Raw genomic sequence first — 16,769 nt, 5'->3', positions numbered from 1 at the left:
GAGAGAGGTAGCTGGAATGCTACACTGGGAATTTGTTTCAGTACACATAGCTTTTATACACTAGGAAAGACCTAGTAATCTTTAACGTATGTACTGTTCATCAGACTATATGTGGCTTCCACACGGAGAGGCTGGTTGTCTGTTTTCAGTGAAGGTTGTGGGCCTTTGCCAGCAGGTGGTCCTTTCATGAATTTGTAAAAACAGTGGTGGTTCCATTAAAGAGTGGTCTGTCCACTCAGTGTATTAACTGAGGGCTGTTCACCACCAGCACACCTGGTATGTTACTGAATTAACTGTGTAGTGCCCTAGCCGCTGACAGTTATTAGCTGGTGGTTTTTCATAGTCAGTTGATAATGAACTTTATTTAAAACATACCATTCTGCCCTTTCCCCTAGATTCTGATTGTTGGTGGTGGTGTTGCTGGGCTGGCTTCTGCAGGTGCGGCGAAGTCGATGGGTGCAGTTGTTCGAGGATTTGACACCAGGTAAGTGCCTTTCTAGTGATTGCTGCTAAGGCAAAAGCATTTTGTTTCAGGTGGGTATTAGGCTTTCCTTAGGATTTATAAATGGCAGTTGCACATTGAAAACTGCTTTATAAGCTCTTTCCACTTAAAACTATTTCTGTTTCTTCAGTGTTAACTCAAAGTGGAAAAATATTATCTGGTGGGGAAAAAAAAATGGAAGGGCCAGACTCAGTACTGAAGAAATCATTTAAAAAGCAGAGAAATTGGGGGTGCCTGGATGGCTCAGTCGTTAAGTGTCTGCCTTCGGCTTGGGTCATGGTCCCAGGGTCCTGGGATCGAGCCCCATATCGGGCTCCCTGCTTGATGGGAAACCTGCTTCTTCCTCTCCCTCTCCCCCTGCTTGTGTTCCCTCTCTTGGCTGTTCCTTTCTCTGTCAAATAAATAAAAGTCTTAAAAAAAAAAAAAAAAGCAGAGGAAATGAAAAGGAAAGACTCGCATTCAGTTTTGTTTCTTTTCGATGGATTAGCGGTGGGACCAGAGTTAATCCTATCCTGAGTTTGTGATATGTTGCTGTACATGTCCTCTTTCTGTTCAGGATGCATTTACAAATCAGGCAGGACATGACCACCACATCTGTGAGTTTGAAGAAAGAAAGTAGTAGAGGAGATATTTTGGGGGCACTGGGTTGGCTCAGTCGGTAGAGCATGTGACTTGATCTTGGGCTCATGAGTTTGAGCTCCATGTTGGGCATAGAGTTTAGTTTAAAAAAAGTCAGCATTAGAGACATTTTGGAGAACAGACAGGTGGCAGAGAGGTAAGGGGTATACTCTGCCTTGAATGGTTGGAAGCAGATAGAGGTGATTGGGCAATAGTAGAGCCCCTAGGGGAAAGTAGTCAATTAGGTTCACAGTGTACTTTAAAGCAGGCATATCAACGTTGTCAATAATTCTTTAAAGAAAAGTTTGATTAAAATTGTTTTTCATTTTAGAAGATACTAATGCTTATTGAGAACGGCTATCATTTATGTGTATGAATACTATTTCAAGGTTGAAACATGTGGTGGTTATCAGCTGAGATCGGTAAAGGAATAATACCGTGGCTAATCTTGAAAATAGAATGATCAAAATTTTCAAAAAAATTTGCAATATTCAAAGTTGGAAAGAGTGTGCATTTCCGGAGTAAGGAATGTTCCATAGAACGTGGTTGTCAGGGCTTACCTGGAGTTTAGAGAAGTGATGTACTGATGGAAAGCTATCCCGCTCACATGAGAAAAGGCATTTTTGAAGTAACCAGGTTGCAAGACAAGGATAGCCAGAGTCAAGCCTGTCATTAGTGATGTCTTTTAATTTTTAATATTTGCTGATGTGAAGTCTTTGAAGACAGCCAAACCCAGAGGGAGGAGGTTGTGCAAATTTTCATTGTAGTGACAGTAAGCAGCATTAAAGTGGAAATGTGTATTTTTGGCTTAGAGAGGTTTTGAAACTTGATGTTGGGACTTGATGTTTGAAACTTGATGTTGGAGAATTTATTAGGTATTTTGATGTCATTGGTTTAGATTGTATTCAGAGCTGATAGCTTGAGGGTGGCTGTTGCTTAAATCCATTTACCGTTTATTAGGATAGTTCAAGTACACAACGAAGAAAGATGTGCCTGAACTGACATAATGCTTTTCTAAGAATTATAGCTCATTAATCACTATTTTGAGACTGGAGATTGGTATCATATATAAATATGAAATCCAAATGTATTAGAAAACACACGATTACAGACTGAATAATATATATTTTTGGATAAACATCCTAAAACCTTAAGGACAGCTCATTGCCCAGTGATATTAAAGGGGTGTGATTTAAAAATTTTTTCAAACAATAATTAGGAGATTCCCCTCGTAACTATAGTGAGCATCCTACTGAATGCCTACATTGAGAAGTTTAGAAAATAATAGCTTTACTTTTTTATATTTCTGTGTGTGTGTGTGTGTATGTGTGTGTGTTCCAATAAAGTTTCATTTATAAAAACAATTGGCAGGGGTGCCTGGGTGGCTCAGGGGTTAAAGCCTCTGCCTTTGGCTCAGGTCATGATCTCAGGGTCCTGGGATGTGAGCTCTCTGCTCAGCAGGGAGCCTGCCCCCCCCCCCGCCCCCGCCTCTCTGCCTACTTTCTTGATCTCTCTCTCTCAAGTAAATAAATAAAATCTTAAAAAAAAAAAACCCAAAAAACAATTGGCAGGTTTTTGGACACCTGTTCTAATGCTTACTCTCTCAGGCATTGTGCTATATGCTTTATTTTGTTCTTTACAGAACTCTATGATGTAGAGATAAATAGCCCTGTTTTACATATTATAAAGAGATATAATCAATTTTATAACATTCAGTTTTATTTCTTATCAAAAACATAATACATGCTTATTTCTCCAATTCAGAAAAATATAAAAAAATATAAAAAGTGAAAATAGCCTATTCCCTGGAAAGAACTATTAACATCTTTGTATATGTTCCCTTTTCTACATGTTAATTTAAAATATAATTTTACTGATAGTACTAGTTAACTGGCTTTTTTTTTTTTTTTTTTTTTTTTTTTGCTTAACAGTAGATCATGAAGATCTTTACTTACCTACAAATATATTTAATGGCTGCATAGGATTCCACTGTGTGGAAGTACAGTGACCTACTTAATTAGTCCCCTATAATGGACATTTTTACTATGTATAAACAATACTGCATGTATTTTCTGTGTCAGAACATATGTATTTTGAGAGATTGCATTATTTCCTTAGGGTAAATTCCTAGAAGAGGAATTCTGGGGTCAAAAATATTCATGTCTTATATTTTGATATATTATAATAGTTTTAAATGATAATTATTTTGAAGGCAGAGATTCCAAAATAGGAGATGCCTGGGTGGCTCAGTCAGTTAATCCCATGGTCTTGGGATCGAGTCCTGCATCCTGCTTCTCCCTCTGCCTGCTGCTCCCCCTCCTCACGCGAGCACTTTCTCTCTGACAAATAAATAAAAAAGATCCTAAAAAAATTATAAAAAAGCATTTATGGTTCCGATTATGCATGTTCATTTTTAAAAAATACAGAGAAACCGTAAGGAGGAAAAGGAAAATGCCTTTTATAATTCTCTCAGCTAGATAAAATTGCTAATGATTTTGGGGGCATCATTTCTTACAGATATTTATGTAGATACGTTTTGATCAAAATTGTGATCACTCACACATATATGTCATTTTTATTTTTTTATGTCATTTTAAATTTATCTTATTTCATTAAAAATAGTAGACATTTCTAAAACTTGGTAAACAGTAGTATACCTTTGGCTGTAAGGAATAGAAAACAACTCAAACTGGCTGAAACTCTGAGAAAATGTGTTAGCTCTCCTAAATGAAAGTTCATGGGAAGGGCTCCCTTTTTCACATTTGCGTCAGCAGCACATTGGTGCCCTCCAGGACCAGGTTCTTTTTGTCCTTTCTGTTGTCTTCTGCTTTGGCTCATTTCCCTGAGTCACAAGTTGTCTTCCGCAGGCAATCTGGGCTTTAAGTTTCCGTGTTCAAGCCCACAGAAAGGTGAGGACCTCTTGCTCAATCATGTCCTACCCATTGGGTCTGTTCTCTCTGACCCCAGTGGTTGCTGGGGACTGGGAGGCTCAGGCCGCAGTTTCCTCAAGTTTCCTGGTGGCCAGAATTACCTAAAGCTCTTGCTAAAAATAAGTTTCTGTCCTCTCTGGGGGAGATTGTAATTCAGTGGGTCTGGGAAGGGGCCTACGAATTTGAATTTTTAACAAGGCCCTGAAATAATCATTGTCATCAGGGATGTTCGGGGCTCACTGTAGTGGGATGGGTGTTGACAAGCCAAACACACCATCCAGCGTGACTGAGATCTTTGCTGACTCTGGTTTTCCAGCCAGTACACAGTGCACGGCTAGAGTTTATTTATTTATTTATTTTTATTTTTATTTTTATTTTTAAGATCTCTGGTTCACTTGCGAGAGAGAGAGAGAGAGAGAGAGAGAGCCCACAAGTAGGGGGAGGGCAGAGGGAGAGGGAGAAGCAGACGCCCGGCTGAGCAGGGAACCTGATGTGGGGCTCAATCCCAGGACCTGGAGATCATGACCTGAGCCACCCCGCTGCCTCTAGTGTTTATTTTTTTAAAAAAACTGAATGTATTTTTGTGTAATTTTAAATGTATTGGCTCTTTATACCTTTTATAGGTTGCTTTTTCAAACACAATTTAATGAGGACTAGGGACAAAAAATCACTTTGTTAAAATGCTTCTAAGAGTCATTCATGAGGGAGAAGTCCCCCTAATTCAGAACATTTATAAATGAAGATCTCAACTTGAGTGATTTGAATGAAGTCAAATCTTAATGTAGGTCAGAGTTCACATCATCGTTGACAGTGGGGCCCCATGAATCAGAAGTGATTATTGGAGTTATCAGTAGTGAAATTCCTTTTGTGACTGAAGTAAGTAGAAGTTGGAATTCCCTATAGTTTTAATTTTTCCAGGAAAAATTAATTTTTGTAGAAGTGGCACATACTTTTGGAAATAACTGAAATAGTCCAGTCAGAGATATCAAAAGAAAATGTCCAATGTTGCATATATACAGTTTGCTCTTCTTAAAACTCAACACGCACAAAACAAACAATCCAATTAGAAAACGGACAGAAAACATCAATGGACATTTTTCCATCCAGATGGCCAACAGACACATGAAAAGATGCTCAACATCACTGATCATCAGGGAAAGGCAAATCAAAACTACAATGAGAGATCACCTCACATGTGTCAGAATGGCTAAAATGAACAACGCAAGAAACATCATGTGTTGGTGAGGATGTGGAGAAAGAGGAACCCACTCTCACTGTTGGTGGGAATGCAAACGGGTACAGCCACTCTGGAAAACAATATGGAGGTTCCTCAAAAGGTTGAAAATAGAGCTACCCTACAATCTGGCAATTGCACTACTGAGTATTTACCCAGAGAATACAAAAATACTAGTTCTTTTTTTTTTTTTTTTTTTCAAAAATACTAATTCAAAGTGATACATGCACCCCAATGTTTATAGCAACATAATAATAGCCAAATTATGAAAGCAGCCCAAGTGCCCATTGACTAATGAGTGGATAAGGAAGATGTGGTATACACACATACTCTCTCTCTCTCTCTCTCACACTCACACACACACAATGGAATTTTGTTCAGCCATAAAAAGTAATGAAATCTTGCCATTTGCAATGACATGGATAGAGCTAGAGAGCCTAATGCTAAGTGAAATAAGTCAGAGAAAGACAAAAAACAATGATTTCATTCATATGTGGAATTTAAGGAATAAAACAAACAACCAAAAGAAAAAAAAAAGAGGCAAACCAAGTAACAGACTCTTAACTGTAGAGAGCAAACTGGTTACCAGAGGGGAGGTAGGTGGGGGGTTGGGTGAAACAGATGGTGGGGATTAAGGCGTGCACCTGTTGTGATGGGCACTGGGTGATGTATGGAAGTGTTGCCTCACTATATTGTACACCTGAAACTAATATTACACTGTATGTTAACTAACTGGAATTTAAATAAGTAAAAACTTAAAACCTCAAAAATCCCCCCAAAATGTGTAGTAAAAGCTGATCTTGATTTCTGTTAAGGCCCTATAATAACCACCGCTTTCCCTTCAATAATCACCAGAGCTGCAGCTTTGGAGCAGTTCAAGTCTCTTGGTGCTGAGCCCTTGGAGGTGGACTTGAAGGAATCTGGTGAGGGGCAAGGAGGATATGCGAAAGAGATGTCCAAAGAGTTCATCGAAGCTGAAATGAAACTCTTTGCCCAACAGTGCAAGGAGGTGGACATTCTCATCAGCACAGCGCTGATTCCAGGTACGTCCTTAAGCTCACACTTATCAGCAGAGCACTTTGACTAGTGGTATTTCAAAAGGAGAGTGAAAGTTGTTTAACATTGGAATTTCTTTAAGTAAAGATTGATTTACTTTCTAGAAAATGAGAAAGCACGTGAAAGCCAGAATGGACAAAAATCGTGTAGCGCCTGGATAAAGATGATCATTAATAGTGGCATCCACTTTTTTTCTATATATTTTTATGTGACTGTGTTCATAGTCATATTCTGTATATCGTATTATATTTGTAAGCAATTTCGTTTGTTGATACCCTTGATGAATTGGTTTTTAAATTTATTTCTGTTCCCTTTGTTAAAATACTACATTTCCTATTGTAGGACATCCAAACAGTACTGAAAAATATGAAGAAAAAAAGTACATACCAGAAGTTGCAGCAGAGATGACCGTTATTAATATTTTAATCATTTTTCTATACACTAGAGAGAGAGAGAAGGGGACTTGGTGTGTGTGTGCATGTTTTTGGAAATTCTGGTATATGTTTTTTACTAAAGGATGTGACACTTTATCACTTTTAAAATCATTCCCTTTGGCATGTTTGGTCTTTGCAACCAAATTGCAAGCTCTTTGATGGCAGGAATTACTTTTCAATCCTTTACCACATCCTCTTTAAAGAATATTTTTCACTCAATAGATGATTGATTAAACCTTACTGGTTTAGTAAGCAGTTATTAATCAGTAAACAGTAGCTTGATCTAGCAAGATTTTGGCTTTGAAGAAATGCTCCACCCCTCCTCTTCTCCCTTTCCTTCTGATATTGAATAATGACCACCATGCTAACTCTGCTGTTTTCCTTTCTGAAAGGAAGTGGGCCAGATAATGAGAGTTTAGAGGGTTAATGGTTACTTGTGTTAGAATCTTCTAAAGGAAGCTTGCTTTCTCTAGGGGACAGTGGAAAATTAGAAGTTGCTTTGTCATGAGGTCATGGGAGAGGAGAAGTTCTCTTCTGGCATCTTTCCACAACTCCCCAGCTGAATAATGTGTATGCAAGGGCAAGAACTTGAGTGACACCACATCTGTGAGCTTGTAGGGGAAAATGTGTCCCCCAAACTCTTCTTTCTGTCCTCTGTTTACCCAGATGATATCAGATAGGCGAGCTGGTCTCTCCAGACACCCACAGCCCACCAGAGCTGGCTAGGGGAAGCAGATGGCATGGGCTAGTGACACAGGGTTAACCCATAGAAGAATCTGTGAGTCTAGAAATGAGGTGGGTCGGTTACTGGAGGTGGACGCAGATCAGGCCAGCCAGGGGCTCATGGCGGTATTGGTGAAGTCCGCTGACTCATGAACAAGCAGTGGCAGAAGAGCGCTGAAATTTTGTCCTTTCCTTTTGTGGCAGTGGCTTGTGGCCCAGCTGTTGCACAGGTGACTTTGAAGGAGGGATGGGGTGGCCTTTGCTGTAGCCCCCATCTGACCTTTGGAAGTTAGCTGCATGTTCTGGAGAGGTTATGAGCTGACAAGGTACAACAAGTGGCCAGTAGAGGGTGCTAAAACATTTCCTCATGGAGTAAATGATTTCGGACAGGAAGCTGGTTTTAGTCAAGTCATACTCTTTTTGGACATAAGATAATTTGGACATAGTATATGGAATTATTATTGGGGATAAAGCCTAAAGTAAGCAATACAACTCAAGACTTCTTGTATAAAACACATACTCTTTTTAGAGTACTTTTAATACTTTATAAGTATTAAAAAATAATACTTATTTTTTAAATAAGGACTTTATAGTAAGTGTACTTTAGTAAAAGGTCAAATCGTGTAATAGTCTTAAAGAGGATTTGTTAAAGACATTTTGTTAATCTGTTCCACTGAGCCTCTACTGTCTTCCGTCTTTTCTGAAGCAGTGATCTGTTCAGAGCATGTTCAAGTTAGATGAAGTGCCTGACTAGAGGGCTAGTCTTCTGTTACCTTTTTTTCCCTTTTTTAAAAGATTTTATTTATTTATTTGACTCAGAGAGAGAGAGAGATTACAAGTAGGCAGAGAGGCAGGCAGAGGGGGAGTGGGAAACAGGCCCCCTGCTGAGCAAAGAACTTGATGCGGGGGCTTGATCCCAGGACCCTGAGATCATAACCTGAGAAGAGGCAGAGGCTTAACCCACTGAGCCACTCAGGCGTCCCTACATTTTTTTTTGAAAGCCAAAATAAAAGAGAAAAGTTGGTGGGAATATTATGAGGAAGAAGATGATTTTTCTAAAGATCTTTCTTATCCCTGGGGGACTGAGACCCAAAAGTGTGAGCATTTCAACGAAAAGATGAAAAGACTTTATAAAAGCACAAATACCCTTTGAAAAACTGTCCTTGGCATTGTACCTTGACTGGTTTATGTCCTGGGTCTCTGCATGGGTCACCTGATGTGTGTCGAGCTCCTGAAAGACTTCTCGGAACAGAAGCTGTTCTCAAAGTTTCCTTGAGTGGATCCAAAGGGGATTAAGTCAAATGTCAGAAGTTGGCCAAGCTCACTTGCTTGGACACAGGTGCTTGGAAGGCTGCACACAGGACCGGATTTGGATAAGGACACTAAGAGGGGGGCATGGGCAGTTAGCTAGCTTCGGGTAGCAACCTTATGGAGCTGGCAAATTTTTTTTTTTAAAGATTTTATTTATTTATATGTCAGAGAGAGAGAGCGAGAGCGAGCACAGGCAGGCAGAGTGGCAGCAGAGGCAGAAGGAGAAGCAGGCTCCCCGCCGAGCAAGGAGCCCGACGCGGGACTTGATCCCAGGACGCCGGGATCATGACCCGAGCCGAAGGCAGCCGCTTAACCAACTGAGCCACCCAGGCGTCCCGGCAAATTTTTGATCCTCCACGGTGCACTCAGTCTGCGGGCTTGAAAGAACAATTACATTGGGTTTGTGTAGATCGTATGTGGAATTAAATATCTCTGGAAGTTGCTAATTATTATGCTGCCATTTTGTACCACATACTTGTGCCATCATCTGGACTCCCTAGATTGGGGTGGGTGAAGGGTTAAAGGCTCTAGTGTCACTTAATGTAGGTAGCTTCAGGACAGGGCTGACAGTCCCCTTTTGTGGTGCTCTGCACACACGGGAAGACTCCCCAACTTCCCTGTCTGGCTCTTTGTCCTTTGGGGCTACTATTAAAAAGTAAGTCCCTCTGGCCATGTTCAGGTTGTGCTCATAATCTTTTCTGCTAAACTTTTTGAGACTCAAGAGATTTTTCAGCATCTCTCTTGTTCTGGGTGCCATCCTGAGGTCTTTGTTGTTACAGCCTCTTATTTTTCAGTTCTGTCTAAGGAATGAGAGAAAGAACACTCTCTTGGCTCAACTTTTGGGTAAGAATGCTGCAAAGGCCAACTTAAGATTGGGAACCTAGCTTTCTTAAATTTTCCAAAACCAGAATACTTGCCAAATTTGTAATTTGAGGTGGTTAGGTAGGTCTCTCAGGAGATAGAACTGGGAAGTAGTAGGAGGTCTGTCTAGGAGTTAGAAAGTGTTTATTGGTCAGGAAGGAAGATAATCATTGCTTGATTATAAATTATAATACCATAGGTCATATATGCTGGGACATCTTTTTAGGCACAATACAGATTATGATACTTTTTATCTATACTAGGTAAGGTCTGTAGAATATACCCTATACAGGATACTTGTGATAATTCTACATGACTCTGGAGAATTGGGAGGGGCTGTTTTCCCCAACATGCAAAGGCTATATGCATAGGACAGCAAACTAGAGATATTTTGCCATTGCCTGGAAAATCAGCATTGGTTCTCCATCTGACATTACTTGTCTTTTTGAAATCTGTCTATCCCGAAGAGTAGAAATATGGCACACAAGAATACTTTTTCACAGTAATGTTCAAACTTATGTTTAGGCAAGAGAATAATTGATACGGTGATATACTCTCCCATTTGTGAAAACCACCAAGGTAATATTGTTTTCATGCCTCTACAGAGTTTTGGCCCAGAGTCCATGTCTATTGTTTAGAGAGACTGGTCTTTTCCTTCTCTGTAAGCAAGAGGATCTCACAGTACAAAACTGTAGAGATCAGTCATTTCTAACTTTCTTTTTTAAATTATTTATTGTGTTTTACTGACTGATCTAATTAATGGGTCCTCCTTCCCTCCCTTAAATTTATCATATGGCTGTATGGAATTTTGTAATATTACTTCTACGAATTTTCATTTGTTTTGAGAGTTTTGAAGGACAGAGAGAAAGACTTAAGTGTTGCAACATCAAGGGTTGGTAACCACAGGCTGTCTACACACCTCTTGGTAGCTTTCAGCACAAACAGGGCAACTTGTCATCAGGAGGAAGATGCCAAGATGGAGGAGTGTTCATTACCATTTATCAGTTGTGACTTCTGAGAGTGTGTTTGAGCACACTTAGTGAGTGATTGGGCCAAATTTAACAAATGGTCTGCTAGGAAAATTTACGGCACAGAATTATACTCTGGTTTGGTCTGTTATTTCTCCAAAAGTGTGTTGCAAGATTGGAAGCATTGTGTTCCCATCCCTGGCAGTCCCTCAGTTGAAAAGGATTGGGAGGCTGAGGCCATCTCTGGGGAAGAACGCCGGATGGAGTTACTGCGAGCAGCTAGTGTGGCCCTCCACGTGCATTTCAGTATTTTCCTTCTTTCCACTCTCCCTATACTTTCTTGTGCCTCCATGTTGGGGTGGTCTAGCTGCTCTAAGAAAAGAAAGCAAGGCAAAAGCTCAGACATTATGGAAATTTACTCCTTGCTCAGTTAACAGGAATGGGCGGTTGACACACTGGTGGGCAACTCTCCTTCATGTGGTTGTCTGGGGATTCAGGTAGGACAGTGTAGCTGTCGTCGTCATTATGAGGCACTGAAGGGCACTCTAGGCACGGTCTTTCTTCCAGTCAGCCGGAAGGGATGGGGACATAGAAGAATGTGCATAGGATGCCTAGAAATGCCACCTATCACTCCTGCTCATGTTTCTTCGGAAGGCTTAGTCATATGGCCAAACCTAACTGTTAAGAGATGCTGGGAATTGTTGCTTTGCTGTGTGTGCAGGAATAACAGAACATTGTATTAGTCTGCTAATTAGTTAGCTAATCCCAGTTTAAACAAGGTGTTTATTTTCTCACAATCTGGAGGTTGGCAGTTCCAGGTCAAGGCATAGGTAGGTCTGGTTTCTTCTGAGTCCTCTCTGGCTTGTAGATGGTTCTATTCTTGCTGTGTCCTCACATGGTCTTGGCCTCTTCGTATCCACATTTTCTCTTATTTTAAGGATATCCATCAGACTGGATTAGGGCCCAGCCTAATTGCTTCATTTTAACTTAATCATCTCTCTAAAAGCCTTCGCTCCAAATACAGTCCTATTTTAAGGTACTAGGGGTTAGGGCTCCAACATAGGAATTTTCTGGGGACACAGTTCAGCCCAAAACAAACATGGATTTTGGTGAGCAGCTAATAGCTTTTTCCTTTTTCTCACTTTGTAGTTTTATCTGCTCATGTTTAATGCATTCACAGGGGATCAGATCTTGGATTTAGAGCCCGATAGAGTAGATTCAGATGCTAGGTCTACTGCCTGATAGCTGGCTGTTGTGTCTCTCTGAACCTCCAAGTCTTCATCTCTGAAAATGGGGTAAAATTTTTATCCCATAGATCTCTTTCATGAGTAGATGAAGAAAACAATCCCATGTAGGGCCTGGCATAGAGAGCATTAGCGTTGTTCTCTTTTCTGCCATTGGTGATGCCTGGTCTTACAAATGGTACTCAGGACTGAAAACTTACCTCTTTTTTCTTTTTTTAAGATTTTATTTATTTGAGAGAGAGAGAGAACGAGCCCATGCATGCCTGCATAAGCTGGGGGAGGGGCAAAGGAAGAGGGAATGAGAATATCAAGCAGACTCCTCGCTGGGTGCGGAGTCCAACTTGGGGCTCAGTCTCATGACGCTGAGATCATGACCTGAACCATAATCAAGATTCATACCTAACCAACTGAGCCACCCAGGCACCCCTTGACTTTTTTAATAGGAAGTCCGGACAGTCTCAAAGACTCTGTGGAATGTCTAAGACATTCCCTGAAAAACTGCATTTTCCAAAGTTATGCATTTCATTAAGGCTCTTTTGTCAGTTAATCTCATACTGACCTAAGTTGAATAACATGGGAAATAAGCAGTATTATTTCTATTTTTAAAAATAATCTTTTGGGGCGCCTGGGTGGCTCAGTGGTTAAAGCCTCTGCCTTCGGCTCAGGTCATGATCTCAGGGTCCTGGGATCGAGCCTCACATTGGGCTTTCTGCTCAGCAGGGAGCCTTCCTCCTCCTCCTCTCTCTCTCTGCCTGCCTCTCTGCCTACTTGTGATCTGTCTGTCAAATAAATAAAAATCTTTAAAAAAAATCTTTTAAAAATCTTTTAATTATTTTATAAAACTAGTAAAATCAGAATGTGTCATAAGTATTCATTGCTGTTTTTAAGGCATTTTGGTAGCAAAGGGACATCTAAGAATGTGTTGGAAGGAACACAAAGAATGTTGTAATTTATACAAGAATATAGATGTTATATGTTGAGAAAGTATACCTTATATGTTTCTGGGGCACCTGGGTGGTGCAGTCATTTGAGCGTCTGCCTTTGGCTCAGGTCATGATCCCAGGGTCCTGGGATCGAGTGCCCCATCCGGCTCCTTGCTCAGCGGGGAGCCTGCTTCTCCCTCTGCCTGCTGCTCCCCCTGCTTATGCTCTTTCTCTCTGACAAATAAATAAATACAATCTTAAAAAAAAAGAATATTATACTTTCACGCTATAATTTAAATATGGTAGACTGTTTTTTTAAGAATTCCTACTGCTTATGGAGCCATGGTAAAATCTTGACAAATTTTGATTTTCATTTATACAGAATTTTGCCGCTATGAGAGGTGGATTATTAAGATAATCCTTAAAAAATTTTTTATGAATGTGTCCTTTAATAATTAGGTAAAAGCTTGTTTTTAGTTTTTTTCATTCAACAGATCTTTCGGGATTTCTCTAATTTGCTAAAATATGCTGTTGACTAATCATATTTCGTAAGTATTACATTTAGAAATATCTCACGGCATTCGATTTGTAAAAGCCAAGGTTTTGCTGGCCTGGCTTTCTCTCTGTTCCTTATACAAATAATTAATTGTGCAGAGAAAACTTGTCTCTACTTTTATGGATAGAACTCACATGTTAAATACTCTGCTTGGCTCTTTAAGCTTGGGTTAGAATCTCTGTTCGTGAACATAGCTGTCTAAAGCTTAGCCAGTGATAACATAGAAGGAGGGGTTGAATCAGTATGTTGCTCCATGCACCATGAGGCTGGCTAAATCAGACCAAGTAGATGAAAGACCCATGGATCACATACTCTGCAGTTTTTTGCCACTTCCGGTCGATTACATAATCAATTATCTGTTTTTCTCATAGGTATACGTAAGTGTATAAAAACCCTTTTGTCCTTCTCTGTAGGCATTTTTATAGCTTAGGAGCCAAAGCTTTAACCCCCATCTGTGATTTTGAAATTCCAAAAGAGCCTTTGGTATGTATTGATTACGATGACTTTGGCTGTCAGAAGCAGAAATTCCTGCACATTCTGCCTTAAACAGAAAGGATATTTCTTGGGTTATGTATGCAGAGGAAGTCCAGTCAGAAGTGTGGGTAGGTGTGCTGACATCAGGGGGCTTTCACTGTGCTCCTGTGTTCTCTTGTCTTGCCCTGCTCTGTGAGTTGGCCCTGTCCTCAGTGCTGGAAGGCAGCAGCGGGTTGAGCCCTCTGCCGTGCCCAACACAATGTCCACAGGACAAGACAGGTCAGTTCCGATGGTTCCCTCTTGAAGAGGAAGGAAACTTCTTTTTCAGAAGCCCCGAGCAAACCTTCCCGTGTTCTTATTGGCCTTCATTGGGTTAGTGACCATCTCTGAGCCAGTTCACGGAGACAGGGCAATGAGATACCCATTGGCTTACATCTGGATTTCTGAACTGGTCACTAATAAGGTGATGAGATTACCCTTAGGCCAACCAGCCTACATCTGGAGTGGTTTCTGGGGTCAAGTTCCTAGACTGCGTGGAGAAAATGGAAATCAGAGTAGTGACCAGAGGACAAACAAAGTGGGTGCTGGGTAAACAACAGCGCTCAGTGCAAAATTGTGTACTATTAATAATGACATTTCTTTATGTATAGATGCTGTAGTTCAGAATATCTTTACATGCTGTACTTTCCATTGAATCAGTGTATAGTATTGCATTATGTTAAAAATTCTCCTTGTCTTGTTAGTGCTTGTTCATGAGATATTCGCTTTGGTTTGGATAAATATATTCTGTAATTTGTATTTTTAATGTCTTTGCTCCTATATTGTTAAATATACTATGACCTTGTTAAAGCAGAAAGTTTTTCTTGAGCTTGGCTAATTGGATGCCTTATAGGTCAGGAAGTTAGGAATTTCCCCCATCCAATTACATACTATTGAATAATTCCAGTAAATAATGCTAAAACTTCTTTAGAATCATCATAGAATTTTGTGGTAAATCCATTTCATCTTGGTGTCTTTTTATTTTTTTAAGATTTTATTTATTTATTTGAGAGAGAGAGAGAGGGAGAGTGAGCAAGAGAGAGCATAGGTGGAGGGGAGGGGCAGAGGCAGAGGGAGAAGCAGACTGCTCGCTGAGCAGGGCTCATGATCAGAGCGGATGGCAGATGATTAACCGACTGAGCCACCCAGACTCCCCTTGGTGTCTTGTCCTTAATATTTTTAGTGGTTTCCTCTTAGTTTGTTTGTTTGTTTGTTTGATGGGATTAAAGTTGTCTGTGAGGGCTTGATTCTTTTCCTGGTAGAGTCTAAGAATTTATTGATTTCAGATGCTCATATTAAGCCTGATTTATTCAATGAAGTATAATATATTGAAACTTTCTGGTAACTCTTTACTCATTGGTATTTAGTTTAAGCTAAATCACTCTTCTGAATATCATCTTGCAGAGAGGGCAATGATATTTTTTTTGCTATCAGCCCTAGTTGTTACAGCTATTTTTCTTTCTTTCTTTCTTTCTCTTTTAAGTAATCTCTATACCCATGTGGGGCTTGAACTCATGACCCTGAGATCGAGACTAAGAGTCACATGCTCTTCCAACCGAAGCCAGCCAGGTGCCCCTAAAGCTGTTTTCAGAAATGAGTAATTTTTTTAGAAATTTCTTTTTTTTTTTTTTTTAAGATTTTTTTATTTATTTGGGGAGGAGGGGAGAGAGAGAGTGAGCAGGAAGGGGAAGGGCAGAGGAAGAGGGAGAGAGCAAATCTCAAGCAGGCTTGTCTCTGGGCATGGAGCTGGATGCAGGGCTCAGTCTCACAACCCTGAGATCATGACCCAAGCTGAAACCAAGAGTTGGATGCTTAACTGACTCAGCCAGCCAGGCACCTCTGGAAGTTTCTAACTTTAATACTTTTAAAACTTCATCTTAGCGTTCACTTAATGAGAAAATACATAGTATGAAAAGAATTCTATGAATTCTAAAACTGTGACTTAAGTCATATTTAGAATGTATGTGTGTGGATCACAGCCATACATCCACACAGCTAGAAATGGTGCACAGGTGAGGCACTTTTTCAGCCTGGAACCAATTCTTTTTTTTTTTTTTAAAGATTTTTTTTTATTTATTCATTTGATAGACAGAGATCACAAGTAGGCAGAGAAGCAGGCAGAGAGAGAGGAAGGGAAGCAGGCTCCCTGCTGAGTAGAGAGCCCGATGCGGGGCTCGATCCCAGGACCCTGGGATCATGACCTGAGCCGAAGGCAGAGGCTTAACCCACTGAGCCACCCAGGCGCCCCAGCCTGGAGCCAATTCTGATGCACCAGAGATTCAAGGATACTCACCTGAATCTATGCCATCCCCACTCACCCTGAATAATGGCCAACCAATTAGGAAACTATGAAAATTTTTAGATGACTGTTTTAAATACCTCAACTGTTTTGGATAATGTAACTCTTCGCTAAACTTTGAATGTAGCTTCTTTCAGTCCTAAAATATTAGTCTTCATAGTTACAGGGAAAATTTTCCTTCCCTATCCAGCCTGAATGTGGTAGGCACTAAATAGTACTTGAGTGAATGAAAATATGAATATTTGAATGATGACTGTGACGGCACGATGTCCTACCATTGCCTTGGCTAAGATATGGAAACAAACATTCCCCACTGGGAGAGAACAGAATAATCTTACCATGAATGTGATGTCCAAGAACCAGGAGGAACCAAGAAATATTTCATGAAGTTGGACATCAGGTCAGATCTCTTAGCCACAGTTTGCATTGTGCCAGGAAGTACATAAATAAAAAGTTCTCTTTGTTGATTTTTTCTGTCATATTTTCTGTTGTCGTTGTTTTTGGTGGAGGTGGTTTGAGGAAATGTAACAATTTTGGTCTTTTTGTGTAGCTCGTGTTTTGCAGATAAAATTATAAAATTAACAGAAATGAGCAAAG

General features: G+C 40.2%; 1 protein-coding gene across 4 annotated transcripts in view; it reads left to right on the top strand.

Moving 5' to 3' along the window:
• Positions 1–16,769, top strand: part of LOC111141000 (NAD(P) transhydrogenase, mitochondrial) — a 98,857-nt gene that overhangs the window by 20,433 nt on the left and 61,655 nt on the right. For all 4 annotated transcript variants that reach the window (XM_022493307.1, XM_022493308.1, XM_022493309.1 and 1 more), the window contains 2 exons: positions 396–484; positions 6,140–6,327. In XM_022493307.1, the coding sequence (XP_022349015.1) occupies positions 396–484; positions 6,140–6,327 (277 nt within the window). The remainder of the gene's footprint in view (positions 1–395; positions 485–6,139; positions 6,328–16,769) is intronic.

This window comes from Enhydra lutris, unplaced genomic scaffold (assembly GCF_002288905.1).
Source record: "Enhydra lutris kenyoni isolate GAN:26980312 unplaced genomic scaffold, ASM228890v2 scaffoldscaffold5, whole genome shotgun sequence".
NCBI lineage: Eukaryota > Metazoa > Chordata > Mammalia > Carnivora > Mustelidae > Enhydra > Enhydra lutris.
This window is presented reverse-complemented; position numbering and strand designations above follow the sequence as displayed.